This window comes from Artemia franciscana, chromosome 12 (assembly GCF_032884065.1).
Source record: "Artemia franciscana chromosome 12, ASM3288406v1, whole genome shotgun sequence".
Taxonomy (NCBI): Eukaryota; Metazoa; Arthropoda; class Branchiopoda; order Anostraca; family Artemiidae; genus Artemia; species Artemia franciscana.
The window spans coordinates 23,478,741-23,498,854 of NC_088874.1; the positions used below are offsets into that span (position 1 = coordinate 23,478,741).

The 20,114-nt window shown below is 32.8% G+C and overlaps 2 protein-coding genes across 14 annotated transcripts in view; one reads left to right on the forward strand and one right to left on the reverse strand.

Moving 5' to 3' along the window:
* LOC136033883 (uncharacterized) overlaps window positions 1–20,114 on the forward strand; it is a 611,411-nt gene that overhangs the window by 404,169 nt on the left and 187,128 nt on the right. The window lies entirely within an intron of this gene.
* LOC136033882 (1-phosphatidylinositol 3-phosphate 5-kinase-like) overlaps window positions 1–20,114 on the reverse strand; it is a 123,926-nt gene that overhangs the window by 25,734 nt on the left and 78,078 nt on the right. For both annotated transcript variants that reach the window (XM_065714855.1, XM_065714854.1), the window contains exons 17-19: window positions 14,346–14,551; window positions 7,899–8,092; window positions 37–264 (exon numbers count right to left, since the gene is read on the reverse strand). In XM_065714855.1, the coding sequence (XP_065570927.1) occupies window positions 37–264; window positions 7,899–8,092; window positions 14,346–14,551 (628 nt within the window). The remainder of the gene's footprint in view (window positions 1–36; window positions 265–7,898; window positions 8,093–14,345; window positions 14,552–20,114) is intronic.

Below are 20,114 nucleotides of genomic sequence, written 5' to 3' on the forward strand. Positions count from 1 at the left end.
TGATTTAGAATAATAAGAACAACGTATATGGAATACCTTATAAATCCCATTTCTCCATCAGGCATAACATACGACCTTAATTGCTTAAACGCAGCTGAAAAATAAATTTTGCAGTAAAAATCGGTTGTAGTATCAGGAAATTGAATCTCAATATGAGCTGCACTGTTTGACGCATCAGATTCATCACTTTGATCATAGACTTGAGGCTCAGCATCATCCTTCTTAGTTTCGTTCGCTTTTCTATTATCCTTATGAACTTTACTCCTAAACAAAAGATAAAGTAAAGAAAAAACAGCATATTTTCAGACGCAAAAAAGAGAAAGTCGCTACCCAAAATCAAAACAAGCTACATCAACATACATGTGCATAAAGACGGAGGATCACCCACTAGAATTAAGCAATTTTAATGGCTTTTTCATCATGTCCCTGAAACGGTCATATCTATCTATATATATAAAAATAAGTTGTCTGTCTGTCTGTCTGTGGATCAGGTGACGTCATGTTTCTGTGTCGACTGACGTCATGTTAAAAAACTAAAAAAAGGAAACAAAAAGAAAATTAAAGGAGAAAAACAAAACTAAAAAAATAAAAATAAAAAAAAACTAAAAAGAAAAAGAAAAAAAAACTAAAAAAATGTAAAAACCAAAAAAAACTAAAAAGAAAAAAAAGGGGAAAAATACAAAAATTTATTTCATCATTTACCATTTCAAAAACGAATGTATATACAGACTGGGACACCGGAATACAAATGACGACCGGGACACAGTGAATATAAATGACGACCGGGACACAGGGACACAACTACAACGGGGACGCCGGGGGGCACAGGGGGATATATAAATGACGATGGGGACACAGAGAATGTTCGATTAGCAATCACCATCAACAAAGCTCAAGGGCAATCATTAGAATCATGAGGTATAACTAAAAAAAACTAAAAAAAAGGCAGAAAACTAAAACCTAAAAAAAAGACCAATTCAAAAACGAATGTATATACAGACTGGGACACCGGGACACGAATGACGACCGGGACACAAGGAATATCAATGACGCCCGGGACCCTCAAAGAGAATTCACAGACTGGGACACCGGGACATAAATGACGACCGGAACACATGGAATATAAATGACGACCGGGACACCGGGGGGCACACGGGGATATATAAATGACGACGGCGACACAGGGAATCGTCGATTAGCAATCACCATCAACAAAGCTCAAGGGCAATCATTAAAATCATGAGGTATAGATCTGAATACGGATTGTTTTCCCATGGACCATTATATGTTGCATGTTCAAGAGTCGGTAAACCTGACAATCTATTTATATGCACAGACAATGGGACAGCAAAGAATGTTGTATATTCGCAAGTTTTACGTGGTTAAAAACATATATATATATATATATATATATATATATATATATATATATATCTATCTATATTCACAGGTGGGACATAGGGACACAACTACAATGGCGCGTAACTAATATAGCGCGTAACGACTTACGCGCGCGGGGGGGCTTGGGGGGGGCGCGAAGTGCCCCCACCAACTAGGTGTTGGGGTGGCGCAAAGCGCCACCCCAACAGCTAGTATATATATATATATATATATATATATATATATATATATATATATATATATATATATATATATATATATATATATATATATATATATATATATATATATATATATATAAATTATTTTTATTTTATATATATATATATATATATATATATATATATATATATATATATATATATATATATAAATAATTTGACTAAAAATCATGAATAATTTTAGTATTTTATACTTTTAGTATTCATTACTAAACGTTTTATTGAACGTAGTATTTACTATAAATTAATAGTACATATATGATGGGGCTAGTCGGCTAGGAAGTCGTTAGGATGGGAGTAATAGTGGTAGAACTAATCGTGGCATGAGCATAAGTGGTCCCAATAGGACCCTTTGCGGTAGTAACAGTCGAGGCAGGGGTATTCGTGACAGAAATTATCGTCAAAGGAAAGTTGTCACAGGAGTAGTTCGGGTTGCAATAGTTTTGGTGTGAGGAGGCGTTATAGGAGAAGTTAAGTGGCTAAGGCGGGAGTAGTCTTAGTAGAATTACTAACAAGGTTGGATACTTTTGAGCAAATTTAAAATTCCTTAAGTTCCAAAATAGAACTTAATTTGCGCATACAATTAATCTATTTATGAAACTAAATTAATTATCATGACTAGTTTATATTGTTTAACATTTAGTAATTTAGAGGCGTTCCCTAAACTATCTTTGAATAATAAAGACTTTACAGAGGTACACTATGTCCGTATGTATTAAGCCAATTCACGACTGCCATTTGCAAAACAAACCCTTACAACAACTATTACTACAACTGTCTACTACTATTACGAAAGAAAAACTTATTAGTCAAAATTACTACCATTAATATATACATGCACTTTGTCAACTAAAAACAAACGGTAACTAAATAAAAAAAGCAAAACAAAAAGTAAACAATATAAGCTCTTTCGCGAAACGTAAAAAGCTAACTAAGCTGAGAATGAGCCCTATTGGGTTGAAACGGGATCTCAACTTTAAAACAAACATAAATTACTGAAAACAAAATGCCTTTTGAAAACTTTTTTTATTCCATTTATATATTATTTATACGTTCTTTACATATATACATATATATATTAATTAAAAAACTTTTTCTACAAAACAAGTTTTTCAAAGAAAAGTAAAGAACTCCATTTAGACCGAAAATGAGCAAAAATAAAATTAAATAATCTACCAAGCGCAAAACTTTTATTTTTACCCATTTTTGGTTTAATGGAGTTCTTTACTTTTCTTTGAAAAGCTATTTTGTGAATTTTTTTTTTTTTTATTAATTTCTGTTCGTTTTATATTGAAAGAGTCTTTTTGGGAAAAAAGAAAATAATAGTTTAAATCTTTTCGGTTGTTTAGTTTTATAACTCATCTAGTTCACTTGAAGAATAAAACTTCATACCATCCGCAAAAAATCTATCTATGCTCTTTGACAACTTTGATACACTTACACTCTTATGATTTAGTTAAATTTTAAGAGCAGAAGCAGTAATAGAAATAGCCCCGAAAGTCTGAACATAATGCCATCAGCCGTTCTTGGGATACTACTGAGATGTCTTATTGGCAGTCAGCATACACGCAGTGCTTTTTGATTTAATCTTGACGCAACATTTAGTTTTTAAACACAATGGGCAAATTGCATAACTGCGGGGGCTTGACCAACACAATAGCCCTAGAGATCCAGTTACAAGACCATTCAGCTATGTTGAACAAAATGGTTACCTTAAATTTTGATTGTAAGTGTTTGGAAAATAATTGATTGTAAGTGTTTGGAAAGCTAAAGAGGAGGGCTGATTGCCCTCCAATCATTTTTGACTCTTAAAAAGGGTACTAGAACTATGAATTTCCAATCAAATTAGCTCCTTTGAGATATCAATGATATTACTTGCTATGGCAGATCTGCGCTGCCTATGATATTGCTTATATGCCCTTTTCATACTTGCATAGGTTTAGTTTTTTTTTTCTTTAATTGAAACTTCCCCTAAACGTTTCAACTTAATGTCTTTAATGTCAGTAGTTACAGTAACCGTAGAAGTAGTATTGAAAGTATACACATAGTGTCATCTGGCTAGTTCAAAATCTGTTACAGCCTACCCAGTAAGATCTAATTTAATAATGTAAGCCATTACTGTGATATTGCTTTGTCACCCTATTGACAATCTACATGATCATAGTTCGTGTTGATTTAGTTCAGCATCCGCCTAAATATTCCTTAAAAGCTTCACCTTAATACCTTTAGCTTGTGTAGTAGCAATAGTTGTACCATAGCACCTTTTTTTTAACATCCTCTCAACACACAATGAAATTTTTAACTTAATACCATTAACCGGTCCTGAAGCATTGTTGATACGTCCTCTTGACAACCTATGTGGGCATAGTGTGTTTCGATTTATTTCAATGCAGTTACAATATTACCCAAAATTTTCGCCATAATACCCTTTGGTTTAACAGTAGTAGTAGAGGCACCAGTAGTTACTTTAGTAGCAGTAGTAGTAGAGTTAATAGTAGTAGTCTTAGCTTTAGTAGCAGTATTAGTAGTAGCAGTAATAATAATAGCATCAATAGTAGGAGTTGTATATGCCATTTTGACAACCTCAAATGGATGGCAGGTTGTCATCTGTAAATTTCGCCTTCATATCCTTAGGTATAATTGTAATAGTAGTCATAGCAGTAGGATAGCTACTGAACTTAATACATTTAGCCATTTTTATTGTATTGTCGATTTGCTCTTTTGATAACCTGTATATTCATATACTTCTTGAAAGTGTCATTTTAATGCTCTTATCCTTACAAGTAGTTGTGATAGAAGTAATATTTGAAGCAATAATAATAGTAGTAGTAGAACTAGTAAATGTTGCAGTAGCAGTAGTGTTAGTAGTAGTGTGCACATATTGCCTTTTGGTCAATTGATCTTCCCCTTTAAGTATTCACAGTCAATTCTTAAGATAAGCTATTTTAACAATCTAAATGCACATAATGTCTTTTGTTAATTCAAGTTTGCCATCAAATTCTATAAAAACCTTATATGCTCCCAGGGCATAACTTACAACCTTTGCCCTAAGGGCAGTGAAGGGGGGAGGTTGTCATCCTCAAAGACACAACTTCCAAACCTTTCAACTTAGTTGAACAAAATGACCGTATCAAAATATTGATCGGAAGTGTTTGGAAAAATGATAGGCGTGGGGGGGCATTGCTCTCCGATCACTTTCGACTATTAATAAGGGAACTAGCATTCTCAATTTCCAACTGTATGAGCCGTTTTAGAAGTTTCCACGAGAACGCTTTCTATAATAAGCCTTATATGCCCCAGGATATAACTTAAAATCTTTGCCCTGAGAGATGGGGGAGGGGCTGTCCTTCTCAAAGACATAACTTCCAGGCTTTTCAACTACTTTGAACAAAATGACTATATACAAATTTTGATTGGATACTTTTGGGAAAATGGTGGGCGTGGGAGGGGGTTAATTGCCCTCCAATTACTTTCGACTAACAAAAAGGGCACTAGCCCTCTCAATTCCTAATCGAATGAGCCCTTTTTGAAGTTTCTACAACAACTCCTTCGATACAAAGTGCCCTGGTCTAAAACAACAAACAAAAAATCATAATAATAATAATTCATTGTGCCAACATCATTCTTTGAACCTAAGGCCTAAGTAAAGCCTATGATATATATATATATATATATATATAAATATATATATATATATATATATATATATATATATATATATATATATATATATATATATATATATATATATATATATATATATATATATATATATATATATATACATATATATATATATATATTATGCCGTATGCACTAATAATGACGTCATATGCAAACGCTCTTTTTACAAACAAACAAACATGCATACACACAACTCATTTTTATATAGATAGATAGATAAGTAGATACAATACAAATTAACTGCGTAAAACTTGCGAATATACAACATTTTTCGCTGTCCAATTGTCGCTGCATATAAATAGATTGTCAGGTTTACCGACCCTCGAACATGCAACGCACAATTGTCCATGGGAAAAACAATCAGTATTAAGATCTATACCACATTTTTCTAATGATTGACCTTGAGCTTTGTTAATGGTGATTGCAAATGCTAATCGAATTGGGAATTGCAATCTTTTAAATTGAAAAGGCAGATCCGTTGGAATCATGGGAATGCGAGGAATAAGAACAGCCTCACCCTCAAAAGGCCCTGTCAAGATTGTGGCCTCTATTAGGTTTTCCATTGTTTTTTTTTACGGCAAGTCGCGTGCCATTGCAAAGCTTTGGTGGGTTGATATTTCTTAAAAGTATTATTGGTACGCCTATTTTTAGTTGTAGCACGTGTGGTGGAAACCCTGAAAGATCTATGGAATTTAAAAATTCAGATGGATAATTAACCGCTTCATTTGGTTCCAAAACTGTGTCGACTGACTTGTAAAGGACTGCCTGGTCTCGAATCTTGGTCAAAACAATATTGTTGATTTCGTGGACGTCTATATTTTTGGGTGCGAGAATCGCTCTTTCACGTAGCCATTTATTATTTTTATAATTTTTTAGAATATTCGGAAATACTTTTTCAATCAATTAATTTTTGGACGTCACTAAATTACAGAAATCAGCAGGTAGTTGTATACGTCCTGAAATTGAGTCTATCGTATCATAAATGTATTTTTGTTCCGACGTTAACTTGGAAATGTTATTTTGTACATACGACAATAGATCATTCGTACTGTAACTTTTTTCACGATCCAATTCTACACATATCGAAACAGCAGCGATACGGTTAGGTGAAGGCATTCCCAAATCCTGAAGAGGTTTGTTTGCCATACGTACGCACAAATCTTCTATAATAACTAAAGTGTAGTTATAAATTTCTGATGTAAAATCAAAAGTCATATCTGACGTCTCTAACTGTTTTCGATGGAGTATATCTTCGGACATTTTTGACTTATATTTTTCCCATAATTCTGTAGGAGCTGATGGAGAGCAAGTTGTTAAAATGATGCCAAACAATGCACGAATTTGACTTGGGGTTGACTTTTCGCACTAATGGGGAATATGGAACAACCCACTGGTTATCTACTTCGATGGTGGTACCGTTGCCATTGTAGGTTCTTCAGTCATTTTACAATTAGAAATTTCTCTTTCAACGGTCTTCTTACAATTAAAAATTTGTCTTTGAACGATATTCTTAAATACCTGTGTCCTGGTCGTCATTTATATTCCCTGTGTCCCGGTCGTCATTTGTGTCCCAGTATCCCAGTCTGTAATTTCTCTTTGAGTGTCCCGGTCGTTATTTATATTCCCTCTGTCCCGGTCGTCATTTGTGTCCCGGTCTGTAATTTCTCTTCGAGTGTTTTTTCTTTTTAGTTTTTTACCTTTTTTCTTTTTTCAGTTTTCTTTTTCTTCTTTATTTTTCAGCTTCACTATGAAATACATATCGCCGAACCTTTGTTTTTTTTTTTTAACTAAAATCTGGTAGGCATTGATGACCTTATCCGAGTCAAAATCCCAAACCCAATCATCATCGCTATCATTTTCAGTTTTGATATGTTTTGACTCTCGCTGTCCAGGTGGATCTTCATCTAACTGCGCGGTTTTGCGTTCTTTAGCCTCAAGCCTGTTTCCTTGCTGTTCTTTTGATTCCTCGGCACGCTTTCTTTTCTGACTTTCTCTATCAGCAGCAAGTTTTTTGGCATAGACTCTTTGAGCATCTTCATCGGCTTTTGCCATTGTAAGTCCATCAGTCATTTTAAACTTAAACATTAATAGATTTCTACGTGAACATATATGTCTTAAATATCTTTAATGACGTCACCGTCATAGCAAAAATGACGACAACTAACTTCATGACGTCAGCTGACACAAAAACATGACGTCACCTGATCCACAGACAGACACACAACTTATTTTTATATATATAGATATATATATATATATATATATATATATATATATATATATATATATATATATATATATATATTGATTAAACTTCTTCAGAATCTTTTTTCTGCACAAATTCACTTTATTGAATAGTTTCTTCACTTTCAGGCCATTTCTTTCAGACAAAAAATCACTTGACTAAAAAAAAAAAAAAAAAAAAAAAAAAAAAAAAAAAAAAAAAAAAAAAAAAAAAAAAAAAAAAAAAAAAAAAAAAAAAATCAGCAGTCTGTTTAGTTTTCAGTATGAAGTGTAAAAAATAATATATACTTTTGGAAGGTTTTTGAGGGAGTGGGGAGGGGTGGCAACAGCTTACTTTTTAAAACTTACCTATCACCATCAGATTTAGACATCGCGACATCTATCCTTGGGGATGAAAAATTATTTTGTTGGGAGAGTCGCTGCTCGTAGTCGGACGATGCCAAGGCAAATGCAATTATCGAAGATGGCTCGAGCTCATAAACTGAGAGAGGAAAGCGACCAGAAGGTGCTAACAAATGATGTTCCGTTGCCAAAAATGGAAGCTACAAAATTCACGATTAAATCAAAATAAGGCTAGATTATTAAACACGAAAATAGAAATCAAGAACGAGACCTAAAACTCGAGCGATATTCCACTGCCATATACCGTATGTTAAGGAAATAAGATGTAACACAAGACTGTACTTTTAGTTGGTAGAGCTAAGATTATTATGTTAAGCTCCTGAACCACAACGATTTCTTCAAACAATAATAAACTAATTTTATTAGTTTATAGCCTGTAAAGAAGGGGGTAAAGAAACGAGTCACTTACTCAGAGAAAAAAAATAATCATTTACTCACAGAGAGAAGAGCAAAAAGGAAAAGAAAAGAAAATATAAATAAAATAAAAACTATAGATAATAAAACTAAATAGACTGATAGATTGAAAAGACTAAATTAATTAAGTAAATCAGTAGATAAAATAGACTCCAATGAAACAGTAATAAATATAAATATAAATATAAATATATATATATATATATATATATATATATATATATATATATATATATATATATATATATATATATATATATATATATATATAAATGGATAAAATAACGTCTAAGAAGCCAAAGAATTTTTAATAATTTTCTTTGAACAAACTGAATGAGTGGCACCGTCGAGCTGATTCGATATATGTATATATATATATATATATATATATATATATATATATATATATATGTATATATATATATATATATATATATATATATATATATATATATATATATATATATATATATATATATATATATATATATATATATATATATAAATGGATAAAATAACGTCTAAGAAGCCAAAGAATTTTTAATAATTTTCTTTGAACAAACTGAATGAGTGGCACCGTCGAGCTGATTCGATATATATATATATATATATATATATATATATATATATATATATATATATATATATATATATATATATATATATATATATATATTTATAGAATTTTTAATAATTTTCTTTGAACAAACTGAATGAGTGGCACCGTCGAGCTGATTCGATATATATATATATATATATATATATATATATATATATATATATATATATATATATATATATATATATATATATATATATATATATATATATATATACATATATATATACATACATATACATACACACATATATATACACATATATATATATATATATATATATATATATATATATATATATATATATATATATATATATATATATATATATATATATATATATATATATATATATATATATATATATATATATATATCGAATCAGCTTGACGGTGCCACTCATTCAGTTTGTTCAAAGAAAATTATTAAAAATTCTATATATATATATATATATATATATATATATATATATATATATATATATATATATATATATATATATATATATATATATATATATATATATATATATATATATATATATATATATATCGAATCAGCTCGACGGTGCCACTCATTCAGTTTGTTCAAAGAAAATTATTAAAAATTCTTTGGCTTCTTAGACGTTATTTTATCCATTTATATATATATATATATATATATATATATATATATATATATATATATATATATATATATATATATATATATATATATCGAATCAGCTCGACGGTGCCACTCATTCAGTTTGTTCAAAGAAAATTATTAAAAATTCTTTGGCTTCTTAGACGTTATTTTATCCATTATATATATATATATATATATATATATATATATATATATATATATATATATATATATATATATATATATATATATATATATATCGAATCAGCTCGACGGTGCCACTCATTCAGTTTGTTCAAAGAAAATTATTAAAAATTCTTTGGCTTCTTAGACGTTATTTTATCCATTTATATATATATATATATATATATATATATATATATATATATATATATATATATATATATATAGAATTTTTAATAATTTTCTTTGAACAAACTGAATCAGTGGCACCGTCGAGCTGATTCGGGCAACTTATTCAACACAATATGACTCGTAATAAAAGGATTAAAATCTGACCTTACACAAGGAGTAAAAGGAACTTGAATATGATTTTTGGTATTGCGAAGCTTATAATTATTCTGAACATTGGTGAAAGATGGCGGAACACTTAGGGGATGGGGGAGGTCACCATGAAGCTGAGAAAAAGTAAAATGTGCACACGAAAGAACATATAGTGATTCGAGATCAGGGATAACTCTTGAACGATTAGTTTCCTTAATGAGGTTTCTAGCTTTATTGTAAACCTTAGAAAGTGGTTTTAACAATGAAGGAAAGGTTGACATCCATACTATTGGACAGTAAGAAACGTAAGATCGGATCAAGCAGTGAAAAAGGATTCCCAAAATTGATCCAGGGAAAATATGTTTATGTTTCCTTAAAATACCAAGACTCCTGCATATCTTCATTTTATTCAAATCAATGTGACGTTTGAAAGACAAGTTTTCATCAACAAGAATGCCCAAAAAACGAACATATCGATCTTTAGATCTATGAATTATGCTATTTGGCTGATGAATTTCGGATAACTGGGGAAAATCTGAGAAACATGCGAAAACATCAAAAAACTGGACTTGGAATAATTTAGGGTAAGATAATTAGTATCAAGCCATATAATTACTCTATCAAACAAATTTTCCAAATTTAATCGTAGCTCAGATTCACAATTTCCCAAGTGCCAAGTGTGCTGTCATCAGCAAAACAAACAAGGAAATCACCTCCGTCAAAACCTCGCTCTTTGCACTAAAATTCGAATTTTGTTCCAATTCTTTAACAATGACCCCTGAATCACAAAGGCCGTTTAATTAGAATAAATGGTTCTTTAAAAATTACTAAAAATACTTTAGCATAAAGAGCGAGGTACTGAGGAGGGGACGAACTCCCTCATATGCGTAATAATTTATGTTCGCTTTAAGCTTTAATGTTGCTCCTTTCTTTCAGTACAAAAAACTTGTTCTTTTTTATTTAATTTCTGAACGTTTTTGAATTAGTGCAGGTTTTGATTTTGGCTCACTGTACATGAATAATTAAAACAAAATATACATATTAATTTTACCTTTTTTTGGCTAAATGGCTTTCTCAGAGTTTTGATAGGACAATTTTGAGAAAAAAGGGGCGGGGAGGGGGCCTAGCTACCCTCCAATTTTTTTGGTTTCTTAAAAAGGCCACTAGAACTTTTTATTTTATTTACGAATGTTTTACTGGTAATAAATATAAGTAACATACAAATTAACTTACATAGCTAACTTCTATTTTCGTATATTTTTATTACGTAAATGAAGGGGTTCACCCTCTCGTCAATACCTCACTCTTTACACTAAAGTTCAAATTTTGTTCCATTTCTTCAAGAATGATCCCTGAATCACAAAGGCCGTTTAATTAGAATAAACAGTTCTTTTGAAATTACTAAAAATACTTTAGTGTAAAGAGCGAGGTATTGAGGAAGGGACGAACACCCTCAATTACGTAATAATTTCTGTTCATTGTAAGTTTTTGCTTTTACTTTCAGTAGAAAAAAATAGTTTTTTTTCTCATTGTTTTTTTTTTTTTTTAATATCGCTGGAAAATTTAGCGCCCTTTTCATGGAAACTCTCTTACCCATGATAAATTCCTCCATGGAAAGATCCTCTCAAGTAACACCCTCCCCCGACCCCCATACCATCAGAAAAAAACCCTGAAAACGTCAGTATACTTCCCAATAACCAATACTATATGTAAACAATTGGCAAAGTTCATAACTTGCAGCCCTTCCCCGGGGACTACGGGGAATTAAGTCGTCCTCAAGGACATAGTTATTACATTTTTCGACTATGCTGAACAAAATGACTATTTCAAAATTTTGATCCGGTGACTTCGGGAAAAAATGAGCGTGGGAGGGGGCTGGTTGCCCTACCATTTTTTGGTCACTTAAAGCGACACTAGAACTTTGAATTTCCATTAAAATGAGCCCTCTCGCGACATTCTTGGACCACTGGGTCAATACGATCACCCTTGGGGGAAAGAAAAAAAAAAACAAATTAACACGCATCCGTGATCTTTCTTCTGGCAAAAAATACAAAATTCTGCATTTTTGCAGATAAGGGCTTGAGAACTCTATAGTAGGATTGTCTGATACGCTGAATCTGACGGTGTGATTTTCGTCAAGATTCATTACTTTTACGGTATGCTTCCTCCTTTTTTCGAAATGAGGCAAATTTTCTCAGGCTCGTAACTTTTGATGGGTAAAACTAAACTTAATGAAACTTATATATTTAAAATCCGATTCTTTTGATGTATATATTGGTATCAAAATTCCGTCTTTAGAGTTTCGGTTACTATTGAGCCGGGTCGCTCCTTACAACAGTTCGTTACCTTGAACTGTTTGATAGAAGAAACTAATCATGACACGTCAATGATACACCGAGTTCTTCAAATCGTTACATGAGAGCTTCTTCTATGTAGCTAAAGTAGTCCACTGATTTCTAATTAGCAGGCTCATTTTTAGGCTGCCAATTAAAATGAAGTTACATACTAAGGCTACACAGACTACGTTCTTAAGAAGCAACATAAAATCAATATTAACACTGATATCGTGCTATGGCCCAGCTATGGTTTGAACCATTAAGTAGGTGTTGGATAACAAATGTCTTCTACACAATAAAGCTTTAATATATCATTAAGGGGTTACTGAAATCGGTTTTCAAGAAAGCTAAGTCCCAAAAATAACTGGCCCAACTTATCTCCAAAATTAGAAAAAATTCTGTTAAAACGCTTATTGTCAATTTCAGAGACTCTTCCACCCTAAAGCAGTTATTTTAATGACAATTGCGTGCATTATGAATTCAAAAAGTATTTCAAAACCAAAAATGCACTTTCTTTACTTTAAACCCTATCAAGTGTCCAATCACTTATCAAATGCATACATTATTTTCTTTAATGGAGGGGGCTGGAATTAAGCAAATTCATCCTGACAGAGAATTTATATCTAAATTGTTAGAAGAGTTGCGTGGTTTCAGCGATGGGGCAGCATAATTTCCAGAATAAACTGACAGGACTTTTTTTCCGTATTTATGAGTTATTTTTATTTTAGCATTACAACAAAAGAAGTTCCCTATCTTGTTTTATTTAGGATAGTAATTTTTTGTAGATTGAGTTTTACTCAAGGTTCGTTAGCCCTTTGTCAATTGTTAGACTAGTATTGGCAGCAATCATGTTTATAAGTGTTAACTTTTATAGACTAAGTGATTGATCTAGGTACTCTTAGCAATTCTACTTGTTTATATTATTTATTCATCTTAAAATTGAGAAAGATAAAAGATAAGTGAATAAATTTGTCAATTTACTGCAACAGATAAAACTAAGAGTTTATTCAATGAAAAAATTAATAACATGGATAATCTAGTGAAACCAAATTTTACTGCATTAAGATGTATATTTATATCAAACAGCTATTTCACATTATACGTCCTGAAAGGTCTCATACTACACTGTCTGATCCTTCTGGGCTTCTTTATTTCAAAAATTTTCATTTCTAAGTACAAACTGACCAATTGATCAATTTACATGCCTCGTGAAAAAACCTGAAAAACCTACAAAAAAAACTAATTTCCCTCCTTATTTATTACACAAAGCTTATCAAAGGATTAAATATCAAGGATTATTAAATATCAAATATCAAAGGATTTTTAGCGAAGAATAAAACTAGTATTTATAAAACTAGACTATTTGCCAACAACTTTTGGTAACAAAAAAGACCAAATGCAGTTCCTTAAGACCCTGCTCATTTGGGCTTATGTCTTATTTCTTAATCCTGGTATGGCATTTATTACCATAAATTACCTAATTTAATAAATACCTAATGGTATTTATTAAAACTAAATGGGTACCAATAATTTTTTTTTTCTTTAGAGAGATTCTGAAGTTTTTCCTTTCCAACTTGATCAAGCCCCATTAACTGACAACAAAAACTAAGAATTCTATACAGAATGTTCAACCTTTCTCTAGGTAATGGGGTGTGTTGATTCTTGATAAGGGGGTTAATTCAACACCCACGCTAGGGATCTATTGAGAACACCCATCGCTGATCTTTGAAATTCCTTAAAATTTTTACAGCTGTGTTCAGTCTTAGTCAAATATGTGTTTTTCTGCCCTGACATCATTCGAAAGAAAAAAAAGGACGTGTTACAAATATTACCGTCAGAATCTGCTAACCTGTAAATTGAACAATCTTATTTTGTCATGCACCAAATACTACCTGTAGTGGGATAGACTGAGAAGATGACAGCAGCCCAGAAATCAAATTCTTCACAGTCGACGAATGAGATACACTGCTTGGGGTGGTAGTGCCAGAGAGGGAATTTTTCTTTTCCATATTTGACTTAAACCCATCAGGTGATGAATCTCGACTTGGAGCCATTTTTGACAGATCTACTGATACTCTATTCATTTCCTTCCGAGAGTCTATAAAACGAGACAGACGGAAATATACTCTTGATGAATGAAATACCTCAAACATATTCAGCGCGCACACCGTGAAAGAGCTGTTTACAGATCTATCTAAAACAGCCATTACTAGCTAAACATAAGCCAAAATCACATTTACGTCTCATAAGAATCAATCAATCAATTCAATCAATCAATCAATTTATTGATACTAAAAGAAAAAACTATTACAAAAGTAAAGTGGTTACTAGGCCCAAGAGGCTTTCCTTGTAATGGACCACAGAGAACAAGAATAAAACACTATTATAAAATATATACAAAAAAAAAAAAAAAAAAAAAAAAAAAAAAAAAAAAAAAAAAAAAACATTAGAACAAGACAAGGACATTGAATAGATAGGATATTTAACAGATAGAAGATTGAGAAGGAGATTTAACATATAGCTGAAAATGATTTTAAAAGAAAAGAAGAGACATACAAATTAGGAAAGGATTAATAAAGAGAGAAAAATTATTGAATTGGAAATACCCGACGAAATAATGCCTTTGCAGAAAGAAAAAGAGGGACATCCGAAGGGATGGAGTTCCATAATAGAATTGATTGATATACTGGAGACCTCTGGCCTGCTGTAGAAGATCGTTTTGGTAAAATAAATCGTCGAGAAGAATTACGTAAAGAAGAAAAGTACCTACATGAGCCTGTCCGTGAGAAAAACTGCTGTAGGGGCGGTGGGAGAGTACCTAGAAAAGCAGAATGCGCAAAATAAAGGGTACTTTTACCTATAATATGATCCAGCGGAGCTATTCCCGTATCATTATAAAGATCAGAGGAAGGGTAAAGCCGAGGGAGAAGAAAAGTAGCCTTCACTGCCCTATTTTGGGCTCTTTGAAGTGAGCAGAGAAGAGATTTATTAGTATTACCCCAGACAGAGCAGCAATAAGAAAGGTAAGGATAAATAAAAGCATAATAAAGAGAAACCATAATATCAGGAGGAAGAAATGAGTTAATCCGGTGCAACATTGAAGACTGGCGGAGGATTAAGGAACGGGTGTGAGTTATATGCGGTTTGAAAGAAAGAAAACAGTCAAGATACACACCAAGAAATTTCACCACAGTAGCTTGTGGTATAATATCATTCCCAAAAGTCAGGGTGATTGGCTCCTGTACGTCTCGCATACGGTAAGGGGTCCTGAAGTTGACAATGGCACTCTTTCGGCTGTTAAGAGCCATACCATTTGACCAGCACCAATCCTTTACTTTATCAAGAAGACCTTGAGCCATAGAAGTGGCAGATGGCAGGTCCACCGCAGCAATGAAAAAGTTACTGTCATCAGCAAAAAGAACAGGGTGAACATGGGGATGAAGACCATCAACAAGATCATTGATGTAAATTAGAAATAAAAGTGGACCAAGCACAGAGCCTTGTGGGACACCTTTCAATACAGGCAAAGTAGAGGAAGAAGTACAGTTAACCAAAACATACTGAGATCTATCTGAGAGGTAGGACCTAAACCATTCTAGTGGGACTCCATGCACTCCAAATAAAGATAGTTTAGATAGAAGAACATTGTGGTCAACCATATCAAAGGCCTTAGAAAAGTCGAGAAATAGACCCAAAACACACAAGCCCTTGTCCAGATTAACACGCACAAACTCAGTTGCATCAGAAAGTGCGTGCAAGGTAGAGAATGAGGGACGAAAACCATACTGATGGTTAGTGATGAGAGGATTTCCAGCAGTCGAATTAGTACTAAATACAAATGAAGAGAGTCGACGATACACTACTTTTTCAACAACCTTTGAGATGACGGGAAGAAGAGAAATAGGTCTGTAATTTGAAATTAGAGAAGAATCACCTTTTTTATGCAAGGGTACAACGGTAGCAACTTTAAATAAATGAGGAAAAAAACCAGAAGAAAGAGAGAGGTTAGTTATGTGTGAGATGGGATGAGAAACAAACTGACTGATTTTTTTAAGGACATTATTACTCAAACCAAAACTATCTACTGAACAACTACTTGGAAGTTGAGAAATAATACTAGAAATCTCAGTAGTACTACATGGGGGAATCTCTCCCCAAAACAGAGAGATAAAACTAGTGGATTAAGAGCATTAAATAGGGAACAACATATTTTACGGAGGTTACAAATGCAGATCTAGGGAGGATGGATTTAGGAATTTACTCTTGAAATAATTAATGCTGGAAGAAGACTTTTAGATGAACTGAATTTTAACAAGGAGTTAAATCAGAGGATTGAGGTGTCGTACCAGTGAGGTACACTTCTTAAGTTTGGTTAATATGTTGGATGGGGGTGTACTCCACAAGTAGGTTTGGTGAAGATAGACAAATAGCGACGAAATGGGCTCTATGCTACCTTAGCTTTTTCATCTAGCTTTCACAAGCGGAGCGCTTTTTCTCTAGATAATAGATTTCATATTTTCTATTTAATAAATTTGTGAAAGAAGAAGACTTTTTGTCAGTGTCACCAAAATTGTAAATAAAATAACAGTTTTGACTGGTGATCCAATAATTAAAAACGAATATTCACGAGTCAGTCAGGGGTCTATAAGTAGCGTCAGTGGCAATAAAGGCATGTGTAAATTTCTTAATGAGAGGTAATAGGGGGTTAGACCAGCAGCTGCCACCGAGAAGGGGCCAAATCAAGTCAAGGATGGTGTTCTCTTGAGCGATAGGTATATTAACCATTTTCTTAAAATCTAAAAGGCGATAAGAGAACTTCATTTTTAGGTCATTATCATTGCAGCATAGAAATCCTAGTATTCAGACACTCAGAGAAGATACTCTTTTTAAAGCTCATTGTGTAAAAAAAAATTGATATCACCAGTTCGTTTGCCGAGGGGGCTGGTTTTTAGATCTAATTTTAATAAATTCGGATAATTCTCCCAGTTTTAGTAACACAGAGGCTTTATGCTTGAGCTCGAACATATCAATTACGTCTAAACTATAAATTGAGACAGAGATTTTTATTTATTTATTTTGTCAAAGTTAAGAATTTTACCGTTACTTAAAAAGAGCGTTAACGTCTGAATCGACCACAAAAGGCACTGATTTTAGCGCACACTCTGGAAGGAATATCTGAGGGAGTTGGAGGGGTTCGAAGTAAAGGAATTCTTGGACTCCTGACAGTTGAACTTCTGACATGAAGCTCCGAGGACCTTGGGTAAATGAATAAGGGGATGGTTCAGTTAGAGGGGAAATGTGTGATAAGAAGGGAAAGGCAGAGTCCTTTTTTCTTTTCTTAGAAATTTGGGAGTCGGAATTTTGAAGAGGAGCCCTTTTTCAATTCTTATTATCAATACTTATTTCTACGGAGCATCCAACTGACTCTATAAATAGTCGAATCAGTCAAGTAATTTCACGGGATTAAGAAAAAAAATTACCAGATTGTATATAGGCGAAGGAGAAAAGCCGGAATATCTAGATGTAGCTGGGACAAAATAATGAAAATAGAGACTTAAAATCTTAGGTATTTCTTCGGAGGTGGCCGAAGCAGAGGCCACAAACAGGGCGTTAGAATGGACGAACTGCTTCGTCACCTATGGATACATAACGGCACAATGAGTCCATAGCAGTATCAGTGCAAATACCCTATTATTAATCAAAATTATACATCTCAACCCTTGAACAGCATTAACAATTATTAAAAATTGTTTATTCATTCTGGATTACAAAGGTAGAGGAGTAGGTACAAGGTTATTTGTTAGTTGGTGCACAGTCTATCGTTTTATTCTCTATGTGTCTTCAACTATTGTTGTATCCAATATGAAAAGATAAATGCTACGTTTCCTCGAAGTATCCATCGCTTGCAATTTACAGAGGTTTATCAAGTCAATCAAAAATAGAGGTGGGATGGGGTGGAATAAGCAAACACTAGGGAACAAATTCAGGACTAACTCAGGATATAAAAAACCCAATTAGAGGTATTTACCTGAGATACAGATTCGATTTAAAGAAAAAAAATGTTAATTATGTAACCATCTTATGTCTCGCACAATGCTGCTATCTCAAAAGAAAGGAAATTCAAAGAAAATTTTCTCCCCCCCCCTAGAAAAATACCTCCCACTTAATAGCAACACTCGTTTTCTTCAATTTAAAAGCATTGGAAATATCCCCCCCCCCGAAAAATCCCTCCCTCTGGGAAATTACCCCCGACAATTGCCCCTGGAAAATTTTCTCCACATGTAAAATAGCAATCGTGGTTTTAAATTTAAAAGTATTTAAAAATTAGGTTAGGATTATTAACTTACCCATCAGGCATTTTTTAGATAACGAATATCCAGAAAATGTGAATAACGTAAATGGAAGAAACTGTCAGGTATTTGGGGTCAGGGGTTTCTAACTTCAGACAGCACGAAAAGTATTAAGAGGGCATTGGAGGGGTGGAGGGTAATTCTATACTTAGAACCTTCACAAGCGTGTAGTCAACAACTTCTTAAAGTTTCTTGGCGATCTAATGAATAATGTGGTAAAACATACAAGACAACCACACACAGACAGACATACATTCGATTTTGTAGACATGAATGGAATAGAATAAAACTGATAAGGTAAGATAAGGAGATGTGGTATAGCTTGATATATATTAAAGTTGATACACATTATAGTTGGATAGAAGACTAGGATTTTATTGATTGAACACTCGTGCAAAATTGAATGGCATATTAAATGAGCAAGAGGTTGGTACACCCTTTGGATGAAATTCTATTCCATTAGCAGCTGAATTCCATCTGAGCCAAGTAAACTTTAAACATATGACAAATGAAGATTTACTGAAGTACTCAAGAACTCAAGGTACTAGAATATTTTTGTCCAAAAATGAGAAAATATATTGATGATTCATTATGCTTTTTTCCAGATAGTAAGGTAATTATGCAGATCGCTCTCTCCTAAAATACACAGACTAAACTACCAAATTCATACTTTTTTCGGTACTTGTATGATATACCCCCTGCAGCTGAAGTTGTTCATGCATTGACGCACTGTAAACCGGTTTCTTTCGCTAGTTTCTTTCAACTTAGCGTAAGAAAAGACAATGAGAATTGACAGAATAGATGGGAAATATATAACTTGGGCTATATAACTGCACATAAGGGGGGGGGGGGTAAAGTATTTGGACAGTTTGAAGTCAGAAAGCAATTCTTACTTCACAATATCAGAATAATTGTAGCTAACACATTTTGCATGCAGAGCCACTGTACTTTACCCCCACCCCCCTAATGTGCAAATATGTAGCCCAAATTTGTTTCTAGAGTATTATATTTTTACTATACTAAGGTATATTCTATTAGGATTAACCTAACTTCACTTCTTGAGCTGCAGGGGGTATATCATACAAGTACCCTTTTATCTTATCAGCATAACTTCATTAGTTGTTTCTATAAGCAACATCAATTCAATCCAAGTTTCATTGTTTTTGGCTAAATTATTAAATAATGTTGTATTCTTCCATGCATCTCCCCACATGGTCCGCCATTTCTTTTATAGGCAGTGTAAATTTCTTAATCATCAAATGTCAGTATACTGTTATGCCCAGAATGATTTTTATGTAATAATTATTAAAC